Genomic DNA, 18,796 nt, shown 5'->3' with positions numbered 1-18,796 from the left:
AGCACTAGCCTGCATTTGTGAACACAATCTCTGGCCAGTAAATCTATGTAAAATAGTGGTCATTTCTTAAGCTGTGCTTTACCTCCCCCAGCAGCCTTTGTCTGCCTGTGGATGAGGCAGATGGCTGAAAGAATCCAATTCAAGCAGGACAAGAGGTTGTGTCACTGAGCTACGGAAAGCACCCCGAAGAGCCTGTGGTCTGCAAGCTTGCGGCACCCTTTTGACTGCACAACACCCAACGCTGGCAAGTCCACTCTCCAGTCTGGTGCTCCTGAGCTCTCCCTGCTTGGAAACGTTATCTCCAGCGTGCTGCTGCAGCTCTGTGACTGGGAGATTTCTCACCCCTCCCAGCAGACAGCCTCGCAGCAGCAGTTCTCTCCTCTTCCAGCTTGAAGCCACTGACCTGCAGCAGACTCCAGCCTGCACAGAAGCCTGCTGGAGGTTTGTGCAGAAATAGAAAACACAAGCGCAGCAGGCACGTCCCCTATTTTCTACTTCAGCTTCCTTTAAAACCAAGATCTTCACCTTTAAAGAACTCGGGTGGCTGCCGGCACACCTTCAACACAAGAAAATCACCTCGAGTCTTTCCTAACTCAATCTTCCACCCCCTCGAGAGCATCACTGAGCTGTGCAGAGGTCAATGCTTTCTCAGAAGCCATTCCTACCACCACAAACGCTCACGTGCAGGTACACTTCTGCTCTGCCCTTTCCTTTGTAAGAAGTCTCAGCACACCACAGAGCTTAAAAACACCCTACACATCCACATAAGAACAGCACACGATCTCCCTTTTTGTAGTTGGGATGAACCAAGGAAGAAAACGGCCCACCCCAGGTTTGTTACCAATATCTCTGACTGCAGTCTAAATAAACAGGCTTTCCCAATGGAGAAGGCAAGTAGAATGTTAGTGGAGACACGATGATGTTAGTGGAGACACAGAGCTACGATGCTCATTCTTCACTGGTAACACTGGACGAGGTGCAGGATTAGTAGGTCAGTGAAGCACAAGCTGCACCATCACAACCTCAGTGTTCAATGTAAATAAAGTCAAGGCCACAAATCGAGTCATCATACACATCTAGATCAGGACAGGAAGATTACCATGCCAAAACTTAATTACATCTCTCAGGCAAGCAGATAAGCATGTGGAACATACCACACTTACTAAACACTTTTCACCTGCCCTTCTGCTTCCCTTTTGCATCTAGTAACACTTAAAGCCAAGCTCTTTATAACCAAGCACCAAAAGAACAACCCTCCAGTGCTGTTTTGACAAGAAACAGAATAAACTCGTGTGAAAGTTGTGGCTGCAGAGCTCTGAACAGTGTTAAGCACACTTGTTTGCACTTCTGGGAGCTCCAAGTTTAAAAACAGCTCCCTAATAAATAAATAAACAGCTAAGTAAAACCCCTAGAGAGAAAAACATGCATTATGTTTTCAGTTACATTTTAGACCATTATTATATGTGACAAACAAACAAGAAGCCTTAGAACAACAGATACGAAGCTAAAAAGAAAAGGCCTTTAGCAATACATATAGACCTATTTTTCTTTTACTCAGCAGCACCAGCTTTACCATTCAGACAAGAAATCTCTGCCTATATTCAAATCTAGTCTCTTTTAAATGCCCAACAGCCCAAACCGCTTGCGGAATGTAACAGGTAACTGGCTGTCTCACAATGCTCTCCATCAACTAGAAGCAAATTCTTATCATGACGGTGACAAAAAGCACATTAAAACACATTTGACTCCCAGGGCTTGCTTAGCCTGGCATCATTTCCACACAGAACCCCTCTCAAATTAGCTGCTCACACACAAATCTCCAGCCTGTCAAATAAATACTGATAAGTAAATCGAAACCTCAACTCCTAAAGCACACAAAGTGGTTTTCCTCCAGGAATTCAGCTTATAGAAGCAGCATTTGTTCCCCCAGATGTACAGGCAGCGTCGCTGAAGGGTGGTTGGTACTTTCCATAAGAAGCTCCCTAAGAAAGCAATCACTACCTAGTATACTCAGCCTTTTTCCATTTCCTTCTTTGCCAAGAACCAGCCCTGCACAGGGAATTCACCTAATGCACACAAACACGCTGGCTCTCTGGCTGCCACAGCTGATAAAACCAAAGCAAGTAACCATCTTACAGAACCCCCTTCCACTGAAAACCTGAGCTTTCAGTGCAGTTCCACAGCCTATTCCCATGAACATTTCTAATGCCTCATCCTATGGGACAGGCTTCAGGCACACAACCCAACTAAGCATCCCATCACCACCTAAACCGGCCCTGGCACTGCAAGCAAGGAGCTTTCCAGGATCAGAGAGCCCAGAGATCCCCTTTCTCCAGTGCAAAGGGGCCTCACATCACCCCTGTCCTGTTTGATCCTCTCCAGCTGCCCAGTTCTATCCTTGTCCTCCAGCAAACCTGGGACTTTCCCTCCACCAACCTGTTATTCCCACTGTCCCTCTCCAGGAGCCAGCACACACTCCTCTCCCCACATGCCAGATGTCCTCTTTAAGATGCTGCTTCTCTCCCCGCATCTACCTCTCCCAAACTTGCCCTTACCCAAAACCAACACCTACTTAAGCTATCTGCAAAGATGTGCTTGCTTAAACCCCCTAACAGTCCTGTTGCCTACACCCAGCCATAGCACCTGCTTGCATGCCCTTCCTCTCCCACCTCAACTGCTCCCTGACAGACCCACTTCCCATCCCCACGTCTGTCTTTCTCCCTTATCCGGCCCCACACCCCCACTGTCCTCCACTGAGAGCACCCACTCCTCACTGCTCCCATCTGCAACCATCTCCATGCACAAAACCAGTACTCACTCATGGAATGGTTTGTGCTGGAAGGGACCTTAAAGCTCCTCCAGTTCCAACCCCTGTCATGGGCAGGGACACCTTCCACTAGAGCAGCTTGCTCCAAGCCCCATCCAACCTGGCCTTGAACACTGCCAGGGATGGGGCATGGGGCATTCATCCACCATCCTTCATCCATTTCATACATTCCCCAAACCTAACCCTGCTGCCTCAAATACATCCCCCTACCCCATCCCCTCCCCTCCTACATTCTCTCCAGACCTACTGCAAGACAAACCCAGTTACTCACAATCAGAGCCCCTCATCTCCAGGCTCAGCCCTGCACAGTCCATCTCGCCCACATCCCCACCCACCCCATGCCAACACAGCCACAGCCCCTTCAACTCCCAGCTGCTCCCTGTTACCTCTCTGCAACCCCAGGACCCAAACCGTCCCCTCAGATACCTCTTTCGGGGGCAAACACCTTGTACTCACCAATGACACTCACATCCCGTTGCTCCCAGACCTCCCCCATGCAGCCCCATCCCCTGCCCACCACACACCCGACCTTGGGCACTCCCAGCCCATCGCTCCCATGCTCCCATCACCCTCTGTCACCCCTCAAACCTGCTCCCTCACAGCCACATGCTCCCATTCTGTACCCAAATCCCTGTTGTCTCCTCCTCAGCCCTTTACACCCCCAATCCCCGGCCCAGCCCCGCACACCCGCACCCCTCTTTGCCATCAGACTTGCCCCTCGGCAGCCTCAAACAGGGACGTTGGCACCGCTGCTGCCCTCCCCATGCACCTTCATCCTCACCGCGGGCCGCCCCCCCCCATACCCATGGCCCCGCTGCCCTCACAGGAGGGGCTCAAACAGGACACGGGGGTGATGCGTGGACCCCAAATCCACCTCCCCTTTCCCCCTAAGTGCCCCTTGGGGCAGCTGTAACCCGGGCCACCAATCCCCTGCTCCTCCTACCCAGCCCCTAACACCCGCCCCCCCACCGCTCCCTGCCCGTCGCACGCCCCATATGGGCCCCACACATCCCCGCGCCCCACAGCCGCGTCCCCACCGCCTCCGAGGCCCCCTCACCTGAAGCGTCCCCCGCAGTGCTGGCACTGGTCGCCCACCCAGCCGGGCTGGCACTCGCACTGCCCGCTGGCCGGCTGGCACCGCCCGCCGTTGGCGCACGGCTTGTCGCATTCCTTCGCCGCCGCCGCCACCTCCTCAGCGGCGGCAGCAGCGGCGGCAGCAGCGGGCCCCAAGCCCGGCAGCGCCGGCATCATCACCACCACCACCACCATCACCACCGAGAGCAGCGCCAGCAGCCGCGGCGGCGGCGGCCGCCTCCCGCCCCGCCAGCCCGGGCCCCGCCGCGCCATCTGCTGCCCCCGCCGCCGGCTCGGGAAGGGGCGGGCGGGGGGCGGCGGGACAACGCGGAGCATCCGCCGCGGAGCCTCCCGGGACGGTGGCCGGCGAGGGAGGAGGGGGGGGGGGGAACCGCCGCGTCTACGGTGGCCGATAAGGGGAGGGAGGGAGGGAGGGAGGGGCGGGGCCGCCGGGCCGCGGGCGGTGACGTCACGCGCACACAGGCCGCCGGCGGCGCGGTTGCCGCTCGCCCCCGCTGTCGCGACAGGCGGGTGGGGTGGGGAGAGCGGCCCCACGGAGGGCAGGGATGCGGTGGGGGGGGGCATAGGGGTAGGCGCTGCCCCCACCGCGCCGGGGTGGGCACCCCATGGCACTGGGGTGGTGACTGGTGGCGGCCCCTCGGGGCTCGGGCTAAGCGGCAGGGTTGTTTAATGGCTTGATTGACGGTGTGGATGAGGGGATCGAGGGCACCCCGAGGGGGTTTGGGGATGACTGAGTAGGGTGGGAGCGTTGAAGGACAGTGGGATGTGGGCAGGGTGGGTCCAGGGGCCAGGGTCAGCTGTATGAGGGGCAACAAGGCAAACAACAGCCTGCACCTGGGACGCAGCAGCCCCATGCAGTGCTCCAGGCGTGGGGAATGGCGGCTGGGAACTGCTCACGGTAAAGGACTTGGATTGATGGAGCTGAACGTGAGCGGCTTGTGCCCAGGAAGCCCCCAGCATCCTGGCCTGGATCAGCACCAGTGCGGCAGCAGGGCCAGGGCAGGGATTGTGCCCCTGTACTGGGCACTGGTGAGGCTGCACCTTGAATCCTGTGTTCATTTCACTGCAAGAGAGACATTGAGGTGCTGGAGCAGGGCAGCTTTACTGCCAAATAACTAAAATAGAATCCCAGAGTGGTTTGGGTTGAAGGGAGCTTAAAGCTCCTCCAGTTCCAACCCCTGCCACAGGCAGGGACCCCTTCCACTAGAGCAGCTTGCTCCAAGCCCTTGTGTCCAACCTGGCCTTGAACACTGCCAGGGATGGGGCAGCCACAGCTTCTCTGGGCACCCTGTGCCAGCGCCTCAGCACCCTCACAGGGAAGAGCTGCTTCTTTATCTCCAGCCTGACCTTCCCCTGTTTCAGTTTAACATAATCAGATCTGTGCAGTGGTTGATGGGTGTTTGTCAAGCAAACTTCAGCTCTCTTAAATAAAGAGTTTTGAAAGCTCATCCAGCAGGAAGGGAGAGTTCTCACACCGTGGCAAGCCAACAGTCAAGCTAATAGAGTATTCATCAGCTGCTGTGGCCAGCCTCGAATACTTGAGAGAAGACTAACATCCGCGCGTGTTGCGCAATAGAAGAAATCCTTCCCTGACCTTGTTAGCGAGCACACTGAGCCCTGTCGCTGTCTGCATGAAACATTAACTGAGGGAGATCATTACTGTGAAATTAAGCTGAATCTGTTCAATTTTAACGTGCAAAGAATGTTCAAAAACACTTCTTTTTGCTGCTTTTATTAGCAGGAAACTGCCTGACCTGACAGTACGCTTTGGAAGGGGAGGAGTTAGGGTTAGCCCAGAGTGCAGGCCAGGCTATTTTGGTTTCCGAAAACAGAAATGCTTCATAATAGACATACTCCAATGGTTAGAACACCCTTTCCTGGCAAGAGGCACAGCAGGACAATGGTGTTTTGCAAACCACACATAGCGAGGGGATTGCACTGAGGGATGGCCTAGTCCTGGGTATCACAACTAAAGATGTCATGTCATCAGAGCAGCACTTAAGTGTCTTTTTGCATGTGAGATCAACAACTAATCAAGGAAACATTTCCTTAGGCATGGATGTTGGACAAGAGGAGGTACCACCAGCGCTGAATCCTTTTTGGAGTGAGGAGCTACACTCACTCCTGTTCACTCTTCCTGCCAGACTTTTATGGCCCATGGTTGTACATGCAATTGAGTGCGTATTTACTCAGCACATACTTGCTCAGTATTATATACTGCCCTCTTCATATGGGCAATGACAGGATAGCCAGAGATGCTAATTAACAAATGGGCCTCTGGGGTGAAATTATGTCCTTGTTAAGAAGACTCCCATTGATATTAATAAGGTCAAAACATCATTGCTGATGGCTGAGTCACGCCTGAGCTGGATATCGCTGAGCGTGTAAACAATGGAGCTGCCCTGGGAAGCTGGTTGCTTGGTCTGTTTATCTGTGCCATGCAAAATGAGCCAAGATATGGCAATATCTGGGGTCAAAAACCTCTTGAAGCCATAGCCGTCAGGCTGCATTATACGTGTTTTTTACCTTCTGTTGGGATGAGCTGCTTCACAGGAACCTTTAACTCCAGAAATAACTCCCTTCCCCAGGGTCTGGAAGCAGCTATATCCAATTAGCTCATAACCCAGCACTGCCAGTTTTAATGTTCCTTACCCAACCTGCTGATTCCACCCACTGCAGCCTCTGCCCACGTTCCCAAATCCACAGATCTGCCAGATGATCCTAAGGTCCTTTCCAACCTGAAATGTTCTATGAGTCTGTGACTGTGTTGAATATCCTTCCAGCTGCCCTGCTTATATTCAGATGGCATGGGGCAAGCTGGCACCAGCACTGTGTCCTTGCTGGCTATCCAAAACATCCTCCTTGCTCTACAACCAGCAGGAGAAAGGAGGATATCCTATTATCCACCACTGAAATCATCCCTCACCCCCCATCAGGAATTCTTCACCTTCCCAGGCTGAATAAAACAGCAAGAAAGGAACCCCTGCTACTGTAAAAAGCACCTTACATGCATAGAACTAAAACCCTTCTCCTTAAATGCAACTTCAAGCCAAGATGACTCAAAACAAAACCCCATTTTCCCCACAGCTCCTCTTCTCTCAGTGCTTCACCCCTGCAGTGCCAGTGAGTCGGAGCAGGATCAGGCCAGCTCAAAGTATATTCACCTGAGATGCTTGTTTGCTGTCTGGGAGGTGTGCGAGCCAACCCTACACTTAACAACTGCACGTGATCCTCCTTCTAAACACTGCCTGGGTTATATGAAGGGCTTGTTTCATGGTGTTTTTCCGCTCTCCAGAATTCAGGCTTCCTGAAAAACTCACCCTTGTGTTCCTTAGGTGTCTGTGCTCATGTCCCAGACCCCACACTGCCACAAGTCCTCCTTCTCTCATGCAAATCAGGAGCTTTTCCACCAGCTCCCCAGCTGATACGAATGTAGAACAGCAGCAGTAAGCACAGAAACCCTCTATTTTCTATCCACCCACCTGGAAATCCTGCCGGGAGCGTGTTTGACAACACACATCCAATTATTAAGCACATTTAGGCTTACACTCAGAGTTTGCTGAGGGTTGAGTTTGACCTCTCTTTTTTTCCTTCGTTTAGATATGGACGTAATGACCAAAGGTCCTTCGAAAACGCACTTAATAAGGGATGAAATATAGTAACTGAAGTGGTGCCAGGAACAAAGGTCTGATAGATTTGCAGGCACAGTAATGATGAATAGCTGACAAATCCCTGCATCTGCACAGCTGCTTTAGATCTTTCATTCTTAGGGTCAGGTGAAACTGATGATAAAACTTTATTGAACTGCAGAAAATAGGAGAGAAAAGGAAGAACGTTGCTCCCTTCCAAAGCTGTTGTGGAAACAGAACAGTTAGTGATGGTTACAGTTAGCAGTGGTTGTTGAGATGGTATCAACCCCGTATGGATGTGGGTTGTATCACTTGTCTCTATGCAGAGCCCTCTAAGAGCTCTAGTGATTACAAATGTGAGGCCCTTGGGTTTATATCTAATTCAAAAGAAACAGCATTTCCTACTGTACGAGTCTGCAGCACCACAAAGGCTGCAGGATCAATGCAGGTTCAGCAAAAGCATCGCAGGAGCACGGTTACTCGCAGTGTATCTGCTTTGCTGTTTTTTTCTTGTAGGTTTTCTATTTTCAGGTGATGTCTTCAAAGAGCTTTATGGAAAGATCTGACCCACATATCTCCTTCTGATTTCAGTGGGAAGATGTGCAGGCTCTGAAGACCAGCATCTGATTGCCTCAAGTTGGGTAACTATGAGAACAGAGCATCTGTTTGGGCAAATGTCAATTTGTACAGACTAGGGACTGAAATTAGGTCCAAACCTGGAAAGTATGGCTCCCAGCCCGCAGCCAGAATCCCTGTAAAGCCACTCCTCTGAAATCCCGGTGGATTTTGAGGTAACCTCCAGCTTCATAAAGAAAATCAAAGTATTGTGTAAAGTGTAAGGAGGAAAAAGGGGGGGAAACGTCAAAAGAAAGTAAGTTGTGCTTCTTGGGAAGAGAAAAACCACTTCAGCATGCCATCTTGATGGGTATTGTTTGAACACCACCACAGAATGGTAAATCTGCTGCAGAACAAAAAGCCAACTGCACTTTTAAACTCTGGTGTTTATGAAAATAAAGGCTTTGTTTGCAAGCGGAGCCTAATTGTCCAGTTCCAGCCTGCTCTATGGGAAGAGCGTGCTGAATGCATCAGCCCTTTCTTTGGAAGAACAGAGCAAAGTCCCAAGCGTAGCAAGTAATTGAAAGATCATTGACCAACAATAGCAAGTGAGATGCAGTCTGGAGAGAGCCTAGATGCTGTAAAAATAGCTCTGGCTTCCCTCCTTCCTCCCAAAACCGACCCCAGCAAGAGGATAACGGAAAGCATTCAGAGCCGCCACCAAAGCCCGGTCTAATGTGACCCTCTGCACTTCAGCTGGAGCGAAGGGGCTGAAAAGAGAGGAGCTGCTGTCATTGTGTGGGGTATTCTTGGGAGGAATAAAGGGAGGCGAGGGAGTTTTGTGTGTTCAAAACAAAAACCTGAATACAACAGCAAAGACAGGCTGTGTATTGTGAGGGGCCATGCCAGACACGCCGTATTTCTCGCCGAGAAGCATCTCTGCTATGTGTGACCTCAGTGACACTCTGTTGTGACATTAGGGCTTGCGGAGCAGCTGGTGACCGTAGTGGCTTGGTACAGTGAGAGCTGTGGCAGCGTTGATGGGTGCCAGACTGACACCCTGCTCGTAACACCGTCCCAAGGGTGCATCTCAGACAAGCAGATGGTACGGGGTGTTTGAGGAGGTCTTGCCTCCCATAGAGAGATCAGATTGGTGAGGAAGAGAGGAAGGGAAGGAGGTGATGTTGCATTCATGCCTCTCGATCCTTTCCTGTTTCCCAGCTCATTTCATAGACTCACAGAATCCCGGAGAGGTTTGTGTTGGAAGGGACCTTAAATCCCATCCAGCTCCAACGCCTGCCACGGGCAGGGACCCCTTCCACTAGAGCAGCTTGCTCCAAGCCCCTGTGTCCAACCTGGCCTTGAACACTGCCAGCGATGGGGCAGCCACAGCTTCTCTGGGCACCCTGTGCCAGCGCCTCAGCACCCTCCCAGGGAAGAGCTTCTGCCTAAGAGCTCATCTCAGTCTCCCCTCTGGCAGCTTCAAGCCATTCCCCTTGGCCTGTCCCTACAGGCCCTTGTCCCAAGCGCCTCTCCAGCTTTCCTGCAGCCCCTTCAGGCACTGGAGCTGCTCTCAGGTCTTCCCTTCAGGAGCCTTCTCTTGTCCAGGCTGCCCCAGCCCAGCTCTCTCAGCCTGGCTCCAGAGCAGAGCTGCTCCAGCCCTCGCAGCATCTCCATGGCCTCCTCTGGCCTCGCTCCAACAGCTCCACGTCCCTCTTGTGCTGCTGCCCCAGAGCTGGACCAGGACTGCAGGGGGGGTCTCCCCAGAGTGCAGCAGAGGGGGAGATTTGCAGTGGCTCTTACAAGCGCCATCACTTGCTTGACTTTGCCCTTTCTAGGAGTCAAGCAGTGCTGCCCGACCCTGGGTGACACTGCTAAAAGGAAACGCAATCTCTCCCCTTGACATGAAGCCTGGCTCTGGCTGACTCACGTACCCAGGATGGAAACACCTTCCCTAATCCGCCCCTGGCACCACCGTCTCCGTGGCAGCTTTCACTGCCCGTGAACTGGAGTCACCCCAACAGAGGGATTACGGGGAGGTCAGGCACCGCTCCAGGGATGGAGGTGCCTTTCAGGCTGTGTGCAGACAGACCCTGTGCAGTACCCAACCTCTGCTGGGTGCAGTTCCACCAGCGGGCAGTAATTACCTAGGGATTAAAGCATAATAAGTACACCCGTAGAGCACCAGTTAGCTTTACTTCTGTCCCTTAGTTCTGCTACCTTTTCTTTCTCTTTAACCCTCTGTGTCACGCATTATGTTGACTCCTTCCAGCTCTTGGGAAAGACAACTGAATCTTATTCACTGTCTGGGAAAAGATTCAGATTGGGTATTAGGGAAAGCTCTTCCCTGTGAGGGTGCTGAGGCGCTGGCACAGGGTGCCCAGAGAAGCTGTGGCTGCTCATCCCTGGCAGTGCTCAAGGCCAGGTTGGACACAGGGGCTTGGAGCAAGCTGCTCTAGTGGAAGGTGTCCCTGCCCCTGGCAGGGGTTGGAGCTGGAGGAGCTTTAAGGTCCCTTCAACCCAAACCACGCTGGGATTCTGTGATTCTATGAAATTAGGCTGGGTTAAACCAACTTAACAATTGTCTGGGGACTGTGTTTCACTGTTGTTCAGCCACCTCGGGCTAATTTGGTTTCATCAAACAGAGTTCCTCTGGGATTCGAAGCTTCGCATTCGCACCAAGTTTATTAAACTACAACTTTACCCAACCATTTACACCTGGACTAGTAATTAAGAGGGTGAATGGTGGGGCTGACTTCCATGGGAGTGGCTGGATGTGCAGTTAACCTTGTGCCTGCAGCTTAACGAGAGTGAAACTTCCCCATGGGCTTGCTCATGCCCTGGTGAAACACCACAGGAGGAACCTGGCCTCGAGATTACATCAACACGTTTTGCTTCCTCCTATCGTGACAGGCCAAACCACTGAGGAGTTACTGGTTTTAAACTGGAACCAGTTCTCCCAATGCCTTCTGCACCTCAGGGCAAGATAGTTGTGCAAAGTGTGATTGGGATAATAAAGCCCTGGATAATAACAGCATTTGAACAGGTATTTTGCATGGACAGCACTAGGGAATAGGAAATGCCTGAAAGAAGGGGATGCACAATTACTTAAAGAGCACAGATACAGGGATAAATTTCCTTGTGGATGGAGAAAGCAAATGTGGAAACACAGAAAAATTGTGTAAGAAGAAATCTCTTTGTCCAACCCTCTCCCTTTCTTCCAAGCAGCTCAGACCACCTCGAATCCCTCTTCAGGGCTTGCAAATAAATGGCTAGTCACCACCTCTGACCACTAAAGCAAGATTAATGGCTTCACGCTACGTGACTCCAATACAGCCACAGATACCTACGTCTTATTGGGCTTAACAAAGAATTAAACCAAGTTTAGGAACAAAAGAAACTTGGAAGGAGGGATGCTTGCTCCTCACATGTTTAAATCAGTGTAACTCTGACCAGGGCATGGTTCTGGGGGAGGCATGGGGAGGAGGAGTAAACTGCTTGGAGTAGCCTTAAGTCATTGCAAAACCAAGGGTCTGAGGATAGAGGGGTCGTGTGGGAAGGTGAAAAGAAAACAGATGGGAGTGTAGGGGTCTGTTTTGTGTAGGGTTTATGATGGTTCATGGAGATGGAAGCAGGAGTGACCATTAGATCATCGCGGCTCGCTTCCTGCATCCACAGCTCTTTGCCCCCATCCTGTTGCCCATGCCCAAGGTGTGAATTATATTCCCATTCCATCTGCAGCCCCAGAGGGGCTCCCAGCTCTGGGCTCCCCAGTGCTGCTGTAAAAGCTCAGCTCTGTGGCACAATTTGGGGTGATTAGCACTGCAATTTGAGCCCTGTGCAGCTGCTCAAGGAAGTCTGGCTCAAGAAACACATTGCTCTGGAATCCCTTGGGCTTCCTGGGAGGAAACAGTGTCTCATTATAATCCAGAAAGGTCTGAGGGGCTGGGTTTGGTTTCATTATTTTCCCCAGTTTAAATTAATAGTCCTAAAATGTAAAATGTGTTGTGGTTTATAACAGAAATGTAAAAAGGCCTTTGGTCTTCCACTGCTTTGAGTTCTTCTCATCATCTTTATTATGTGAGTGCTCAGCCTGAGCAGGAGGAAAGATGGGGGGCAAGGAATGAGACAAAACTGCCCCCATTCAGCACATCACCTGTTGCACATCGCTGCACTGGGATGCTGCAGGGATGCTCCACCAGCCAAGGGAGCAGACTTGAAGGTGGATTCTGGCCATTATGTTCTCCCTGCTGTGCAAGTGCAGGTTGAAGACTATTGGGAGGCAAAGAGAAAGCTGCCAAAATAGGGTTTGTTGGTTTGGAAAGAGCAGAACCATCTTGTGCAGCAGCTGTTTGCTGAAGGATTGACTCTGCACGCACAAAGGTGGCTGCTGCTGCGGTTGTGTTTGAGAGTGCAGATGGAAAGCAGAGGGGGCTCTTCAGCAACAAGATTCTCCCAAGAGGTGTCTTTATGGCGTTATTGTGTGTTTTTAGTAACAACACTGGATAGAGGCGCTATCTGGGGACCTGTGAGTCAGCTCATGTTTGGTACTGGGAGATAAATGTGCTGTTTAAGCACACAGAATAATTCCCATCTCGAAGGAACAGCTTTGAGACTCAGGAAATCGATAGGACCAGCGTGTCTGCTGACGGCAGCGTGCAGAGGTCAGCGTTAAGAAGTCATTGTGGTTAAGCCCTGAACAGTAAGGGAGAGCCAGGAAAATGCATTCCTTGGCTGAACATTGTTCTAGGGATGAGTAGGCAGTGTTGGCCTTTGTGAAGCCATGGAGACTCCAGCCCGCAAGTGCTGCATCAGCTCCAGGTTATTTGATAGCTTTTCAATAGCTATGCCTCTGTCTCAAAGGGCTGGACTCACCTCAGCCGGCCTCAGACATTGACAGTGCAGACGGCTCCATCCGAGCTGGTCCCAGAGCTTTGCTCTGCAGCCAGCAGGGAACTGGAGATGTTTCAGCATGGGATTTGCTTGAGCTGCTTTGCAGGGATGTCTCTGTTGCAGCCCTGTGGCATGTAATGTCTCCTGGGACGGCGGGGGTTGTCCAGACATGCCTGGATCCCTCTCACAGTCATCTGCAGACCAAAGCATGGCAGAGTTTTGCTTTGATCATAGAATCATAGAATCCACTAGGTTGGAAAGACCTTTAAGATCGTCAGTTCCAATGGAAAGACTCATTCCTAGGTGAGGGCAGCCTGTAATATCTGCCCCATGGCACAGCCTGAGCTCCAGAGCTCCTGGTTCAGGTCTCAGCACTGCAATGCCTCAGTTTGGTGGTAATGATCCTGTTCACTGGGGGACCACGCTGTCTGAAGCAGACAGGGGCTTGGAGCAAGCTGCTCTAGTGGAAGGTGTCCTTGCCCATGGCAGGGGGCTGGAACTGGATGAGCTTTAAGCTCCCTTCTAACCCAAACCATGCTGTGGTTCTATGAAAAGCTGTGATTTCAGCCTGTGCTTTGCAGACTACAGCAAGAGGTGGCTTTCCAGGCGCTGGAGGGGAGTTCCACAGGCAGGACTGGGGAAAGAGTTAAGGGAAAAACAGACAAAAATGTCCCGAGTGTGCAGCTGCATGGAGGAGGGAGTTAAAACCAAGAAGAGTTGCATCCCTATAGGGGGCCTATAGGAATGCTGGGGAGGGCCTCTTCATTAGGGACTGTAGTGGTAGGACAAGGGGTTAAAACTGAAACAAGGGAAGTTTACATTGAATATAAGGAAGAAGTTCTTTACTGTTAGGGTGCTGAGGCACTGGAATGGGTTGCCCAGGGAGGTTGTGAATGCTCCATCCCTGGCAGTGTTCAAGGCCAGGTTGGACAGAGCCTTGGGTGCCATGGTTTAGTGTGAGGTGTCCGTGCCCATGGCAGTGGGGTTGGAACTGGGTGATCTTAAGGTCTTTTCCAACCCAAACTGTTCTATGATTCTGAGAAGGAGCTCTTGTGTTGTGCAAGCTCAAACAGTGAGGCCGTGGAAGGATGGAGTCACAAGGGCAATGTGTTTGAGCGATGAGCTGGGAAGATGATCCCAGCAGCGATGCTTTGTGGAGGAGTCCCAACATGCTCATGGAGAGGTGCTATAAATAACCTGCCCCTCAGGCCGGCTTTCATCCGTTTGGCTTGCACAGAAACCTCGTGACCACATAAAGTGTCCCTTTTTCAGAACAAGACCCATGAATTATGCTTTATTATCTTTTCTACTCTCCCTTTGCTCAGAAATGAATGGATTTTCCTGGGGGCAAGAAGAGCAAAAAACAGATGTGCGCAGATCATCTACGGAGTGAGGAGCACAAGGGGGAGATAACTCAGCTGGAGTCAGGAGTGGGAACGAGGGGTTAAGAACAGGGATCTTTCTGATGGAGTAATTTTAACGACACACAACAAGCCCCCTGCTATGATAAAGTGCTGGAAAATAAGAACCTGCCATTAAGTGATGGCATTCTAGTCTCACCAGTGGGCATGCAGCAGTCTCCATAGTGGTGTCAGACTAGGATGTTCACTGGGGCATTCGTGAGCAGTTCAGACACGAAGGCTCCTCACCAGAAGGTTATCTGCAGGAAATGCCTGCAAGCTCCATGGTTATTACTTAAACAAACAGCAAATGGTGTTGTTGAATATAAAGATTTTTACCTTGTCCTATAAAAATGACAGAATGGAGGTGAAGGGGAAGTATTTTACAGCAAATACCCAGATGCAAACCTCACTGGAGCTGTTCAGCCTGGAGAAGAGAAGCTGCATGGAGACCTCAGAGCAGCTTCCAGTATCTGAAGGGGGGCTACAAGGATGCTGGAGAGCAACTCTTCATCAGGGACTGGAGTGATAGGACAAGGGGTGACAGGTTCAAACTGAAACAGGGGAAGTTTAGGTTTGATATAAGGCAGAAGCTCTTCCCTGTGAGGGTGCTGAGGCGCTGGCACAGGGTGCCCAGAGAAGCTGTGGCTGCCCCATCCCTGGCAGTGTTCAAGGCCAGGTTGGACACAGGGCTTGGAGCAAGCTGCTCTAGTGGAAGGGGTCCCTGCCCATGGCAGGGGTTGGGACTGGAGGAGCTTTAAGGACCCTTCCAACCCAAACCATTCTGGGATTCTATTTTGCCATAGCTTTAGCACCCCAGATGCCTCAATCTGCCTGCATGTACCATGCTATTGATCACTAGGCTGTGATCAGTGCATGTCAGACATCATTTTACTTCGCCCTCGAGAACAGCAGAAACTGTCCTGTGAGGGACATTAATGCATTGTTCCCATCTCTATATTCTTCTTCTCCTGGTGTTAAAATACCTTCTTCTTCTTCTTCACAAGCCCACAGTGTGCAATGAACCCCTGGTTGGTGGTCAGAAAAGTTTCTGGGGAGCACCCAATCCACTTCTGATGTTATTTACCTCAGCCTGATGTTTCACATTAGAGGCATAAGGATTAAAAAGGCTTAGGGAGAGGAGCTGGTCTTGTCTTTGGATGAACATCGCTCTGGGGACAGTGACTAAGTCAGAGAATCACAGAATAGTTAGGGTTGGAAAGGACCTTAAGATCACCCAGTTCCAACCCCCCTGCCACGGGCAGGGACACCTCACACTAAACCATGGCACCCAAGGCTCTGTCCAACCTGGTCTTGAACACTGCCAGGGATGGAGCATTCACAACCTCCCTGGGCAACCCATTCCAGTGCCTCAGCACCCTCACAGGAAAGAATTTCCTCCTTAGATCCAATCTAAACTTCCCCTGTTTCAGTTTGAACCCGTTACCCCTTGTCCTGTCACTACAGTCCCTAATGAAGAGTCCCTCCCCAGCATCCCTATAGGCCCCCTTCAGATACTGGAAGGCTGCTATGAGGTCTCCACGCAGCTTCTCTTCTCCAGGCTGAGCAGCCCCAACTTCCTCAGCCTGTCTCCATACAGGATGCTCCGCTGCCTTTGTTTAGAGGATTTGCCTTGGGTGAGATGATGCTACAAAAGTCACCCATCTACCTAGAAAGTGCTGATGGCTGATAAAGGGGCAAGGCAGGAGGTTGGATGAGGGTGACTCAGAAGCCAGGTGCTCTCAAAGCAATTAACTCTCTTTGTAGACACTGAGATAATGAACTTTAACCTTCATCAGCCAGGGCTTAGTTCTGTTACAGAACTGCACTTAGTGGAGAAGGTCCCTGTGCTGAGAATCCCTGGGATTTCATGGATCATTGCCCACCTCTCGTCCCCAGAGAGAAGCTGTCCTCCCTGACCCATTCAACAGGTCAAACACAGGCTTAAGTTGAAATGAAGGAGGTTGGAGTTAGTCAGTGGAGGAGTATTTCCTAGGGCATGGTCAGGGTAACGAAGCTCTGATATCAGATGGGTGGAGAAGCCACCAGAGCAGCGTCACTGGAGATGACCAGCAGGGTTGGCAACCATTTGGTGGGAAGTCTCCAAGTATGGGCTGGAAAAGCTCTTCATGGTTCCAGGGCTTTTCCTCACTAGGTCTGCAAATCAGTGCTGGAGCAGAGGACCCTGTGTGAGTCTTGAGATCCTCCGCCTGGGATGCCCTGACTTGTGTGTTTGCTACCTTAAGCCATTATACACAGGTCATTGAGTTGGGATAGTTCATCCCAGATGCAGTTCAGGTCACCATCACTTCGGCCTGTCCCCACTGCAGGGTGACAGAATCAGGACCAAGAACATGCAGGAATTGGCCTGTAAGGTTCTTTGTTTCCCGCTTCTTCACTGCTGAATTAAACCAAGCTGCACGTGAGCAGCTACACAGAGAGCATCCCAGTGGCTCTGCCAGCACCCTGCATCACAAACAACACCCTGGTATCTTCTGTGTCCCTCACATCTTCTGTAATGACCCTTAGGACTCATCCATCCCACCAGCATTGCGCTGTTTCTGTACCAAGTGCCTGGGTCAATCCCACAAGGAACATTTCCAGGAATGCTGGAACATCACACATCCCAGTGCCATGTCGTCTCTTGTAAATCTGCTCCTGGGCTCTGACTCTAAGATGAAAGAGGTCTTGCAGGGACAGGACAAAGCCCTGTGCTTTCCCATCTCCTCCTGATTACTCCTGATGTATCCTTCTGAAGCCAGCAGGATCACACTGAAATCCACTCCAGCTTGCACTTGGATGCCTACAGCCCCAGCAACCACCTCTCCTTTCCAGCTTGCTCAAGCAAGGGCACAGCATCTCAGGTAGCCAGAAATCCCTCATTCTGCACACAGAGACTCTGTGCTTTGCACTTAACCTTCCCTGGCTGACTCCAGCCGCAGACAGGTTCAAGGAGTTCCTCTTTGCATCAGATGGAGGAAGGGTTTTGCATGCAGCATTTAAATCCAGTGCATCAGTAACTGGGAACAAAGCCTTTTCCAGCAGGAAATGCCCTGGAGAAGGCATCAGCTCTCATCAACTTCACCGCCTCACAGCATCTGGCAGAGCCCTTGTCTTCCCCAAAGTGCAGATGAGCTGCTTCTAATGGGAGATGCTATGGGAAGGCCAGGTGGGAATTTGTCCTGTGGGATTCGGATCCCTGTTGGCATCGCCAGAAGGAAAGGGGTAAAGAAGGGAAATGAAAAGGAGGAGGAAATAAAAAGGAAAAGCTTATTGAAATCAGACTTTGCTTTCCAGAGCACAGCATCTTAGTACTCATTCTCTGCCCTGTTCTCACAGCATTCCCCTGGCCCTGGCCTTAGCTTTAGTTGAAGGTAGACATCTATCAGCCACAGCCAGGACAGCAAGCAAGAAACTTCAGGGCTTCAAATCCAGCTTTGAAGCTTTGCTATGTGCCCAGTGCAGTATTTTTGATGCAGTGGTTCCTGCTCCATGCATGCAGTGAGCATCACTGATTGCCTCCTCCAGGCTGGCTATTGCAAGGTGGGAGGACAATGTATCTGCCCATAACAGCTGAGCTTTCCAAAGCTAATCAGCCATGAAAATGCCCCTCCTTGCCATCAGGGAAGAATTGACTTTAATGATGAGAGACATTCTCTTTTGAGCCTGATCAAAAGGGTAGGAGGCCTTTTCAGCTCTTCCTTCTGAGCATCCCATGTAGTCAGAGAGCGCAGGCCCAGCTCAGAGCTTTCCCTTAACCCTCTGGTACTCTGGAGTCAGGAATTGCCAAAGCTTAACTGCAGGATTCATACAAGACCTGTGCATTTGGTTTCTTTAGTTCCTTGTTTTGGAGATCCTCATGTGTTTCCTCCAACCCCGAGTGTCTGCAAGTGCAGGTGACACCATCCTCCTCCCCATCTCCATCACCCGTGCCATCCTTGGCATCCTTGGCCATCAGGGTTGGGTGTATTTCACATGCATTTGGCCAAAGAAAACTGGTGGGGATATCATGGCTTTCTGGGATGTTTATCCCAATGACAGCACAGAGAGTCTTGTCCATAGGGTGTGTATCCTATTCCATAGAAGAGTATCTTCTCCATGATGTGTTCCAGTTCTTCTGGAAGCCTTGCAAGGGGCAGTGTCAAGGTGTCCTTGGTGGGGCCACCAGTGATGGCTGGGGTCTGAAATACCACAGGGTGATGCAGTGTAGTGACCAGAGACCCATGTAGCCATGATGGCATCTCTGGCTTGCTGAGCTGTGTAGAAGAGAGCATCCTTCCTGGTGTCTGGGAGCAAATATTGCTAAGCACAAACCCCAGGCTTTTGGCTTGAAAGCAGATGCTGGTAGATGATACCAGGGATTGTCCTGATGAGGAGCCTCCTACAACCTCCCATTG

At 51.2% G+C, this 18,796-nt stretch overlaps 1 protein-coding gene across 1 annotated transcript in view; it reads right to left on the bottom strand.

Annotated features, from left to right (window-relative positions):
- Positions 1-4,271, bottom strand: part of ATRN (attractin) — a 172,996-nt gene extending 168,725 nt beyond the window's left edge. Inside the window, exon 1 of the mRNA XM_062619979.1 lies at positions 3,885-4,271. Within this exon, the coding sequence (XP_062475963.1) occupies positions 3,885-4,237 (353 nt within the window). The 5' untranslated portion in view covers positions 4,238-4,271. The remainder of the gene's footprint in view (positions 1-3,884) is intronic.
- Positions 4,272-18,796: the final 14,525 nt, after the last annotated feature.

Source organism: Pezoporus occidentalis, unplaced genomic scaffold (assembly GCF_034315485.1).
Source record: "Pezoporus occidentalis ecotype Australia unplaced genomic scaffold, CSIRO_AGI_Poc_V1 ctg217, whole genome shotgun sequence".
Lineage (NCBI taxonomy): Eukaryota > Metazoa > Chordata > Aves > Psittaciformes > Psittacidae > Pezoporus > Pezoporus occidentalis.
The sequence above is the reverse complement of the archived record's forward strand: the minus strand, read 5'-3'. Positions and strand labels throughout refer to the sequence as shown.